At 41.2% G+C, this 12,552-nt stretch overlaps 1 protein-coding gene across 5 annotated transcripts in view; it reads right to left on the bottom strand.

Annotated features, from left to right (window-relative positions):
* Positions 1-12,552, bottom strand: part of FSTL4 (follistatin like 4) — a 330,553-nt gene that overhangs the window by 132,316 nt on the left and 185,685 nt on the right. For all 5 annotated transcript variants that reach the window (XM_074551962.1, XM_074551961.1, XM_074551964.1 and 2 more), the window contains exon 4: positions 8,131-8,370. In XM_074551962.1, the coding sequence (XP_074408063.1) occupies positions 8,131-8,370 (240 nt within the window). The remainder of the gene's footprint in view (positions 1-8,130; positions 8,371-12,552) is intronic.

Below are 12,552 nucleotides of genomic sequence, written 5' to 3'. Positions count from 1 at the left end.
GCCTTAAGCAAGTCAGCAATTTTTCTATTCATAAAATTTATGTAATTTGAGGGAAATAAAGGTGACTTCAAAAGTATTATAGTATTTGTTGCCATTCATTTGAAATTACTTGGCATGTGCTAGTCTTTCCTTCCACTGGGAAAACTATGGATGTAGAAACTTCATGGAATATTTTAGTTTGGAAAAGACCTTTAAGATAACGGAGTTGGGGAAAAAAGCAGACAAACTTTTGAGCATCCAAGTTCTTTTCAGGGCTGTGAGAGGTTCAGCAATGCAGGAGCTCAGTAGATGTGTCACTTCTTAATCATGACTTTTTAATGCCCCACTTTGCTGGCATTTCTCCAGTTTTACACCACTCAGAGCGTTTTGGAAAATTGCTGATGGAATGGTGAGAGCTAATATTAAATTTAACACACTAAAAAAAGCTAAAACTTCTCCTACATAAGGCTCTTCAATATTTAAGTATGTTTTGAGCTCCAAAATGAATGTACAATAAACATGAACGTGACTTGCAAAGAAAAGTGATATGGACACAGTGAGTTCAGACTGCCACCAAATCGCAACAAGCACGTGTCAGATGCAAAGAGCACACAAAAATAGATAAAAAAAGAACGAAAAACACCCCCTGACATAACGAGTGTTGCAGAAAGCAGCACCAAAGTTGGCACAGGAACTTCCACTGGTAAATACAAACCACCTCCCTGCTTCTCTTCCCACACACTTTAATTTGATTCCTCATCCTCCTCCTCTGCTCCGTCCCCCATCACAACTGCTAAGGCTGTGCTTCAAAAAAAGCTTCATTATCACCTCTCAGCTTTCCTGAAAGCACTGCAGTGAAGGTTTTGCAGACCCAGGCTTGGAGCAGATGGCTCCCTAAAGCCACCTGCATCTCATTTCCTGGCCCTCAAGAACATGAAGCTGAAACTTGCAGTGCTTCAAACTGAGACCACCTCATGGAATATTGTCTTCCTCCACAGCATGGAGATTTAGGCTGAGCTTTTCTATTTTAAACATGTAAGCGGTTCCTCTCATTCATAGAGAGCAGGGATTGCTACACAGAGCTGGGTGCTGGTGTGGTCCTCCAGCTGCCCATTCCATTAACCATGGGCTTCAGTGACTCCAGTTCAACCAGTACACCCTCAGTTACAAGGGGGAAAAAGATTAGAAAGATCAATTCTCACTCTTCTTTTTCAAGATGTTAATACTGCTGCTGAAATATCCTTTAATCCCTTTGTTCACTAGCTGATACATAATATGAAGCTTTTTGGTTTTATGGGAGATATTACAGCCATACACACATCAAGACTGGCAACTGGAGAAGATTAATAGACTGAGCCCCAAATAAGATGAGATGGATAACAGTCACCAAATAAAACTGTTCATGGAGGTCACAGTCATGACTGCTCTAAGCAAATGTTACACAATTTCATATCTAAAAAATAAAAAGCCACATCACAGTTATTCCTGCACTCCCCAAATGGCTATTGCCTCAAATTGGAGCTATAAAACCACAAAGAATGCTGGACAGGGATCACATCAGATAACACCATTTTTTCCACTACCTTCATCCATGGTGTGTGTTCCTCAATTCTGGCTTTACTGACTGGAACTAAAATCTGTCACTGGTCTATGCAGTCCAGCAGCAGGGAAACAGATTTTTATTTTGGCCAAGCAGAAGCAGGTAATGGCCCTGCTGTGAGGAGTTCCAGTGAGCATAATTGATCTTTTGATTGACCATGTCAAATTCAGCGTCCATCGCAGGATTCCAGTCCCACTTTCCCTCCCACCTGTGGGATTCCCATTATGGCCATGAGGTCCCCAGCAAAGGTTTTCTATAACTAATATGTAATCAATATTTAATTAAAGATCTCTTTTTGCTAGACTTTATGATCTCTGCTATTTTTGATTATTTTGCTTATGCCTAGACTTTTCCCACTCTTGCTATTGGCATTTAATTTCCAGGGAAAGCCCACCTATACCACAGAGTTTCACAACTGACTGTTAGCCAAGATTTCCCTTCCATGAATTTCAGGAATGTAAGCATTCAATTTTCTCTTAAAATGGAAAATACTTTTCAAGATCCTAAACCTATTCCTAGAAAATTTCTATTACCAAAGCTAGGAGCAGACTAGCAGTCCCTTATTCGTATCCTCACATAAATCAATGGAATTTCCATAATTTACCCCAAAGATTGATGCAGTCTGTTTATTAGGTGTAAAGCTATAAATCACATTTAAGAGCAGTCAGCCTGAAAAGCCAGGTAAAATTGATCCCTCCCCAAAAGACTAAGTGGAAGGAGCTGAAAAGGCAGGGTGAGAATAGAAAGGAATCCCTCTGGAATTCAGTTTATTAAGAACTGCATCAGCTCTACTGACAGTAAACACATTCCTTCATTTTATATAGGACTTATCTCTCTTTATAACACTTTAAACTCCTAATATATTTACACTGGACACTGAATTGATGATTAGAGGCTTGACCTGCATGTCAAAGCCCCCAGCCTCCTCCAGCAGGGATTAATTGCCTTCCTCCCAGCCGCCCCTGCCCAGCCCGCTGCCACCGGAGCAGTCTGGCAGCACTGCTGCAAAGTTAAATCAGCAAATATTAATTGCCAGCTGGGAAAAGTGCCATTAGTTCACACTCAGAATTTTTCCAGCTGGAAAGACAGAGAGTGTTAAATGGAGCAGATTTCCTTCCAGTCTGCAAACCAGCAATGGAGCGGGTCTGCCTGTGCTGCAAGCACATAATGAGCAAAACATTCAACACCTTCCCTGAGATGTTTTGAAATGCTATTCCATAGAACAAATTACTTCTGGAAGTAACAAAGCACAGAACTAACACATGGACAACAAATAAAGTACAGAGAAAATAAACTACCACCACCTGAGGCTGAATTCATATGTATTTGAGATTACTGCACTGATACAAGTTATCAGCCTGCTTGTTTGGTTTTTTCCCCAGGTTTGTAATTTATTTACATTCAAGCATAGAAAATTTTCTGTCAACATGCAGAAGATTATCATTTTCCTTAATTAGAAAAAATCTTTTTTGAGAACTGGAAGAAAGATAAGAGTGGTTGAAAATGAAAGATGCCATTACCTAAGGTCATGAAATCATAAGATTATGGGATGATATGGGCTGGAAGAGACTTCCATCAAAACATTTAGTGAAGGTCAGACTAGGTTGTTCAGGGCTGTTCCCAGACAGGTTCTGAAAGCTCTCAGAGATGGAGATGGCACTTGGGCAGCCTGTCCCAGCACTCAACCAGTCTCCAAGGAAAAGCCATCTCCTTATATCAAGCTGAACATCTCATTTCAGCTGTGCCCTTTGCTTCTCATTCTCTCTCCATGCAGATCCAGGTTCCAGCCTCTGCTACACTACCTGTGCATAAATGTCCTGAGAGAACACATAATCCTGGCTCTGCCAATGTGCAAACTACCTGTGCAGAAATGTCCTGAGAGAACACATGATTCTGGCTCTATCAATGTGCAAACACACTCACACGTGTGCACATGCACAACAAGCCCGCACACAGGCATGCACACTCCAGAAGATTTTATATATAAATTCATGGCATGAAATATTGTTCTGAGCATCAGCATAAGCCTCAAACCAAACAGTGTGACTATGTGTGTGTAACACACATAGTGTGAGAAAGGAGAAAGGCAGGTGGTTTTCCACAGATTTCTTATAGAATTCTGTACAAATTATATACAAAATTATGATTTATTACAGGACAAGAAACGACCTTGTATAAGGAGGAAAATTACTGCCAGATAGTTGCTTAAAAGAAAAAAAAAGACATTTTAAGCAAGGGGACAAAATTATTGAAAAATTAATACTGACATTTCAGTAGAGAAGGAAGGAAGAGAATGGGACTGGAATACCAGGCATGAACATGCTTTTACAGCACACCATCTCTCTGCATAAAATTCTGTCAGATTTCATAAAATTAGAGCTTTTGTACAAGTGGACCAAATGGACAAAAAAAATATATTAAGTAGTCAACACAGGTATAGTGCATTTACATTTACATAATGGAAAGTTCAAGAATTTGGTCATCTAAGTTGGACTGAATTCATGCCAGAGCACAAACTCAATCTGACCAGCTGCAGCACAAAGCTGATGTACAGGCTGGCAAGAAAATCTGAGCTTTTTATAAAAAACCCAATCCACCTGGATCAAGAGAGGATGTCAGAACCACAGAAAATAACAAATAAGCTTGAGCAAGCAAACATGGCTGCCTCCCTCCAGCAAGGGCTTGGCTGATGCACAGGAGCTCTGAGATTGCTGATCAAGCAGAAAAAAGCAGGAAGAGAAAGAAAGAAAGGGGACTATTACTCCTAAATCCTGAAAATGGAAAATCACAGCTCTAAACAGAATTTCTGTAATGTATGCAAACTGCTAGGGAAGTGCATTGCTCTGATGTTTCTGGTGGAAGGATGAAGGTAAGGGATGAAAAATTATTGAACGATGTCTGCACAGCTATCTCTGGCCAAAAATAATAAGAGAAAAGTGAGGGAAGAGACAGAGTGGGTGTAGACAGTCAAAAGGAAAGATAAATGAAAAGCAGTGGAAAAAAAGAGGACTACTGTTATGAAAAAGCAAAGCATAGTCCAAAATACTGTGCTGAAATGATATAACGCAATTATCTAAGGCATTTATTCAAATAGGAACATTTTCAGGCCAAGTGCTCATTCTGGACATCCATGGGACAGTTGTCATTCTGAGCACAGCTATCTTTCCAGTCTTCATAAGCATTGGGAGAACTTTTAGGGAAGAAAAACTTCTTTCCTGACCAGTTCAGCACACAGTAAAAGCACTTTTATGTATTTTTTTACCTAGTAAAAATCACCAACACCTCAATCAAATGACTACAGAAACTCACAAAATAGTGAAAACATAGAAAATGAAAAAAACCCTGCCACATGGTAGAAAATTCCTAAATAGAACATTTTCCTATGGGAACACCAAACTGTATTTCACACCAGGAAGGACAACTAGATCAAGGAGAATGTGAAGGGCTATGAGTGGGATTGACATTTCTCCTGAGATCTCTGAGTTTAGGGCTTCTGCTTCACAGTATTTCCCTTGTGACTTAAAACTCCCAAGTGAAATTTCCCACCTATTTGCTTTATCAACTGAGGAAAAGGGACTGCATTTATGGTTTTGTGTAAGGGGAACTGAGCTGCATCAGAGGCTGAAGGATAAAGCCTGGGGAGATCACTCCTGCTGAGATCTCTCGTTTCCACAAGCTTTTTCAATATTTTGGACTCTCAAGATTTCAAGGAGCCATTTTATTCCAGGCTGGACCAAAGAGAAATCAGTAATTTTTCCAGGGAGAAATTTTCTTCTGCTACTCCTAATACTATTGCTGGTACAGAATGCAAATGCTTCTACTCACACAGGAGTATCTGCTGTCCACTAGTATTTATAAAGCACTTCACATCTGATAAATATGCTAAAAGAGCAAAAAATCCTTTCCCAAAACACACAAAAGAAAACAAATCCCTGCTGTTTGCTTTATTGTCAGTTTACTGTAGATAGGCCTAGCTCAGCCAAAGTAGAACCAGGGTATTTGATCTCTGTCTTACTTTAAGTCCATCCAGTTTGTCACTGATAACTGGGCAAACTGGCAGAGCACATACAGACATCCAGTCTGCAGCATCCCTCAGCTCTAAACAGGAATTCAAATCTTAATTGAACAAGTCAACAGGGACAAAAAACCATGAAGCAGCCCACTCATCAGTCTGAGTGCACCCAAATAATTAAATTATCTACTTGGTCGAAAGCAAACAGAAAACACGTGCAAGGTGTCCCTGACCACACCAGTGGGGTTGGAATAGGAGGCTCATTAAGGGCACTCCCAACCCATTTTGGGATTCTGTAATTTTGCACCTTAAAGGTTTTTCCCCAGTCAAAGTCTTACATTTCATGTTACACTTTTAACGATGCTTAAAAACCTGTACTTTAATTGCTGACTGAAAATTTTGATTTAAGAGAAACCACTATCATTCTTGATTTAGAAATAGGAGACTGTAGTACCAATAAACAGAGCAATACACAGAAGGTTACTCAGGAACTGCATGGTAGAAAAAAGGGCTGAAGCCAAGTATTTCTATGGAGTCCCATTCTGTGGGATTATTCCCCACTTAAGGTAAACTTTTTTTCTGTATGTTATCTCTGCAGACAGAGGTGTGAAGTACATTTTTATTTATTCACGTGGGAAGAGAAGTGAGCTTGTTCCTTTCTTCCCTTCCATAAAGCTGTTATTCTGCTGAAAAGCAGATTTAAGCAGTGCTCCCTGGCAAGAGTTCGAGGGTTACTTTAAACTGGGACACACAACTCCTACTTTCTGACATCATTTCATGGTGTGTTCAGGGAAGTATTCAAGCGTGACATTCTATCATTAGGCATAATACAGCCACTGCAGGGGCTGATTACTGCAATAAGAACTCATTTTCTTTAACACTATATGTGATAAGGAACAAATAAAAACCCAGGGCAGACACACCATCATAAAAAGGTGGGTCATGTCAAGAATGAAAAACCCAAGGTATGTTCTTGGTAGTCAGGGAAAGAAAATCCCCTGAACTGAGTGGGGGGTTGCTGAGCATCTCTGTAATTCAGACTTTAGTTTTCTTTGCAAGGTTTCTCATGCTGTAGAGGCCCACCTGCATCTTACTCAGGGATGGACACTGTTTCCAGCTTGATCCACACCCTGATCTCACCTGATACCCAGAGGCAGAAGCACAGCACTTGGAGCAAGGCACAAGTGCCCTTTTTAGATCCTCCTTTTTAATGTGACAAGCAAAAAAACCCTCTATGCCTTGATATACTCATGTGCTTGAAACATGTCTTTGGGTGACCCCTTCCATGATTTACTTCCTACAAGGTCTATTGATCCTAATTACTTGCTTTGGTAAATTCAGAGGCTGCCTGTGACAAACTAACCCAGCGTGTTCGCCAAATCAATGCTCTGACCAGCTGTGTTGTCCTCTCCACAGCCAGATCTTCAAAGCAAATGAGACTTTGCAATGCACTGCAAAGCAGTGCCTACATACCACTGGAAAATTTTAGTCACAAAAAGACACAATGTCTTCTCCAAGACACAAGAATGGCACTACTTTTCTATCTCCAAAGGGTATCACAAGGACATATTAATAAGCTCTTCAAATGGGCTCCTGTTTCTAAAATAGACTCTTCTAGCATCATGTTAGCAAAGAAAACTCAGGATGGATAGCTCTGTATACAGCCAATCTCCTTGGAGGCTTAAGTGAGCTGAAGATAAAGGAATTATTTTCATATTTGATCACGCAAATGTCACTGGATATATTTGCAACAACCCACTCAAATCTTCCTGTAGGTATACACAGTCATATTTGACAATGAGCTTTCAAGATATACTCGAGTGAGGCCCTTTGTGAGACCTCTCATTAGAAGTAAAATAATTTACAGCTTCTTCCATTCCCTGGCATTTTATCACATGCTCCTACTCCTGCAGTCTCCCTTGATGGCAGGATGGCACATGGCATACAAAACACTTATGGGAGAGATTTGGGACTGGCTTTGGTGCAAAGATGATAATGAAATTTGCTACTGAACCAGTAAAAGAGCTCCAGATGTATGCATCCCACTGGTAACCAGAACTGTCTTTAAAGTTATTTAAAGTCTGTCCCCATTCCTTATTTCATTTAAGCAGTTCCTTCCCTTTGCCTGTGTCATTTGCCTAACTAGGTTTTTGTTTCTCAATGTTGCAGCAAACTTTTGTTTATACCATCTATTTTTTCTTAACATCTTTGTCTTGTTCAAAGCCTTTTCAAATGAATTGGATTGTAAAAATTTATTACACTAGCAGCTGAAAGTACTGAGCAGTACAACTCCAGTGCACACAATGCATACAGTGATGTTAATTATTTACCAGTTCCCAGTATGATTACATTTTGCATGGCAATGGCACTCAGGGGCTTAATAGCTGCATAAAACATTGTGTATGTTCTCTGCTGTCCTGGAATAAATCATCCCTGAAAAATTTAGCTCTTAGAAATAAAACACACCATTCAGCCATTTACAGGATTACAACGAGTGATGAAAGCCCTACAGAAGTATTTATTTTCAACAACGCCCTACCTTTGAAGAAACAGTCCTTGCTGTGGACGATGTAGATTTTCTTCCTCTGCAGGCACGAGGCTCGATGCAGCTGGCAGTGATTCTCGTAGAACCTGCCGTCAGAGCCACAGACGGGCATGTAGGTGGCCTTGCACTCCTCCAGGCACCGGCACTCGGGCTGCTGCGTGTCCCTGTTGAGCACACACCGGCTTCCCCGGCCGCAGAACCGCCTCTGGCAGGGCCCCTCCTGCCCCTGCAGTACTGGGGACAGCAGAAAATGAACCATGAGCCACAAGAGCCTCAACAGCCCACACAGCTGCTGCAGCAGCACAGCCCCGGCAGGAGCAGCAAAGGTGCTGCAGGTACAAAGTGCTCCCCTTTGAAGAGCTTGGAGAGCGCTCAGATCTGCACTCCCAGACCTCCAGCTCTCCCTCGTCACAACACTGAGTGTGTGCTCAAAGAGCTTTCTTGGAAAGTGATGGACACAAAACCCTTTGTTCTGTTAGCTCTTCACAGAACTAGAGCCTAGAATAAAGCCCAGCGAGAGCATTTCAGTGCCCACACTTTCAGAAAGCAATTCTGAAACCCTGCACTACTCCAGGCACAAAACTCAGCCAAGTGCCCCAAATGTCAGCACTCAGCTCCTGGGCACATCCAGAGTCCAGCTCTCACCCTGGGAGCCAGAAGCTCCCACCCAGACGCAGAATATCCTTCAGGCTAAAATTCACACAGGTTTCAAGGACAGCTCACACAAACAACTTCAGTTTTGTTTTTGAGAGCTTTTGAAAAAATAACTCCAAAGAAAGACTACTACTGAAAGGAATGTTACTGACTATCACAGAAGGGAATGAAATGGGGAAACACCAGTCATTGTTACAGGGACCATCAGTATCTACTCCTACACTCTGAGTAATGACATACAGTGAAAAATAACTTTCTACTACTTCTAAGAATTCACTGGATATGATATTTTGAATATTACTGTGGTCTTTGATATTACTAAAAGGGCTGCCCTTGTGCTATAACATTTTCTACTTATGAAGTTTCCTCACTTAAAGGCTTACAGAGGACATGACTAAAATTCACACAGGACAGGGCACTTCCAAACAAGCCACTACTCAGAGCAATAATTAGCATTACACGCAATGAAGTGAGTTTCAGGAAATTAGATCATTCTATGCTAACTGGAGTTCACCGAGTTGAGCATCACAAAAGGGAATTGCAAAAGGCACAATTATACCAGGATTAAGCCTTTCCTTGTGCAAAAACCCACAGCCAGCCTTGCACAGCCTTTCAACAGCCAGACTCTGGACTCAGTCTAGACCAGCAAGATGCTTTGGAAGCAAATCCCTTTTCTCTACATTTACCACATGGAGGTTTGGCTCTTGGGAAGGTTTTTGTGTGTGCCAGCTCTCAGAGTATGTTCAAGTGCAAGCATTACTCCAGATGTGCTGCAGCACCCAGTGGAACTCACCCTACCACAACTGGGGTGCCACAACATCTTCTAAGGTACACCCAGGGCTTTTCCCTTCAAAAATTTTTCCAGCAGCCAAACAGTTCAGTGTAGGAGCACAGAGCAGATCTCATCCAGCTCCTTATCACATGCAAAAAAAGATGTGAGAAGGATCAGCACCAGCTACTTCAATCTCATTTTATCACGTTAAATTCCCTGCTAACATCAACACAGCCATTGCCTGTCCAGCATTTCATGCCAATGCAAAATGTCCCAGTGCTGAAGCTCCATTTCATCTACTTGTGGTCAAGGGGTTAAAAACATTTGCTCAGAGACAAGCAAGAGTTTCCAACAAAAACCCATTTTTCCTGGTCCCCATTAAGCCTTTGTTTTTATCACAGTAAATCTGAAAGGGAAAAAAGGTCTGTTATTGGAGGATTACCTATTTGACTCAATAACTCATTAAAATTCCTCCAACTTGGCAAGCTAAGAAATATTGACTTTTCCTGACTTGTAATAAACTAGAAGGTCAAAGCATCTCTGAGCAGTGCAGAAAGTACAGCTCATGGAGGGAGTATCTGACTATTCTTTACTTACTTCAGTAATTGTTCCAGAATTTTTGCAAATGATCCTCAGAAATGCAAATTTTGTGACCTCAGGGAGACCTCACTGTAAAGGTCATATTATTTCTCAGTGCCTGCTATAAATTAGAGCAGCCCAAAGGAGGAGGACTTGAGGAAGCTCAGGTTGAGCATCCTCTTCCTCCTCTCAGTGGCAGGACCTGCATCAGTACAGGCATTTACCTTTTTCCATCACAATGTGCCTCAAAAGACATGTTTTGGAGGCTGTGGTTGATATTAAAGTTATTTAAAAATCAAGACTCAGCAACTATTATTGTCTATATAAATGTAATTCAGGTACAACTACAGCAAAGACCTTCAGGGGCTGCCTTGATCACTACAAATTGATCTCTCAGAGCTTGCACCAGCCAAGGACTGTGTTATGCATCTCACTGAAGGTTATTGCTGCCTCCTCACTCAAGGTACTGCTCTGATTTAATGCACCAGGTCACATCTGAGCAGGTGACAGCTGCTACCTGCCCTGAGAGCCGCAAAAATGTTCCTAAGAGCCTCAAGTAATTCTGGTATTTTGATTTTTAATATAAAATTTGCATAACTAAAGACAAAAATTTTTATTAGAATGGGATTTTTAAGTTTTTCAATGATATGTCAAAGATTTGTTAAAGAATCAGCCTATAAAAATATATATAAAATACTTAATCTTTCTTCCAGCTATCCCAGTTACTATGGAAAAACCCCAGAAACCCTGGCTATATTTATGCCTTATTCATTTTGTTCAGAGTTTAATTTACTCTGTGTTCCCAGATGGACAACTCCTGGTTAAACAGCTTAGTTTGGTAAGGGGTAAGAAATATACCCCACAAAGAGCCAGAAAGGAAATATTCAAGTATTCTGGAATCCTGATGTGCTTCTCCTGTCCAAGTCCACTCTGAAATCCATGTGCCTGCACGCAGAGTGCTAACATCAGTTGTCTTTGGCAGAACCTCGTAATGTTGACAGCAGCTCTTTAATTCAATTATTATTTGCATAATCCTGTGAAGAACTAAAGCTCCCCACGAGCTCACTCAGCTGCATCAAAGGACCCCCTGCCCAGCAAGGACAGCAACAGGGTGTGGAACAGAACAGGGCAAATGGAGAGGAAAGGAAGTGTCTGACTGCGCAAGCACGGCTGTCTTCATCCAAGTAACTGATTTATCTGGAGCAGCACCATGAGCCATGGAAAGAGGCTTTCCTTGACTGCATCAAGGTGGATTCCACAGCCAGGACACTGGTGTGCAGCTCACAGTTGTGAAACATGCCTTCCACTGCTTTTTGGGAACTATTAAAAGTGACTGAACTTCCCATTCAAGGATTATTAAAAAGAGAAATGGGAAAGGTAATCAAGTGAAACTACCAACTAGCTGCACAATGAGCCCCACTGTACTGCATGGAGAAGCATAATTTATTAGTTGCAAAGAAAGTAATTTACATAGGTAAAAAGTCTATCATCTTGCAAAACGAGACACTCTTCAACACTAATTAAGGATGCTCACCATGGCCAGTCTGACGTGTTACATTGCCCTAAGGCCAGAAGGATGGACAGAGGAAGCCCAGTCTCATCATACATCCATGAACATACTTGACTTCTCAAATTAGATTCTGGTTGCCCCTGAGAAATTTGGAATTCTGCTGGAAAACTGACAAGAGCTTGAAAATAATTGAGCTCAGGAACTTCATAAGCTCAGGCTGCTTGCATCTCAAAGCAAGACTTTAATGAGGAAATTAAGATGTTCCTGCCACGTTAGAGAGCGCACATCCTCTAACTGTGCATTAATTCTTAAAGACAGGGACCTCATCTACCTTTTGCACACCACTAAACGTGTTACAGATCAGACTAAGGCACACATAAGCATGGAATTTTTTCTTCTCTCCCAAATACAATCCTATTCCTTACTGCCTCACAATTCCCAAAGGAAGGTTGGGTTCAGGACAAGCACTGAACTAAGTTGGTTTCACTTAAGACCAACCCGGCAAATCCACTGGGGAAAGCAAACCCAAAAACCAAACAGCTCTATCACATCACTGTTCGCAGCTCACTGCTTATACACAGCAGAAATGTAAATTATTACATTTATATGTTAAAATGAAGTTTGCCCTCAAGTAACAAGTGAGCTCCAGCAGGCAGCTGGGTATCCAGGTTTATTGCTGAAGGAAGAAGTTTAGACATTTCATCAGAGCTAGGGCTAAAACTAGAAACTTTAATTATATATGACTGAAACTGTAAGCTTCTACACCAAGTCCTTCCAAAGCAATGATGCACCTTGCAAATGTTGTATTAAAATAAAAATAAAATCCAACCGCCATGACTGTGATACACACAGAGGTATAGTTCAAGTGTGTATTTACACACATCCATTCGCACACAGATTA

The sequence above is a fragment of the Zonotrichia albicollis genome, chromosome 15, assembly GCF_047830755.1.
Source record: "Zonotrichia albicollis isolate bZonAlb1 chromosome 15, bZonAlb1.hap1, whole genome shotgun sequence".
Classification (NCBI taxonomy): domain Eukaryota; kingdom Metazoa; phylum Chordata; class Aves; order Passeriformes; family Passerellidae; genus Zonotrichia; species Zonotrichia albicollis.
The sequence above is the reverse complement of the archived record's forward strand: the minus strand, read 5'-3'. Positions and strand labels throughout refer to the sequence as shown.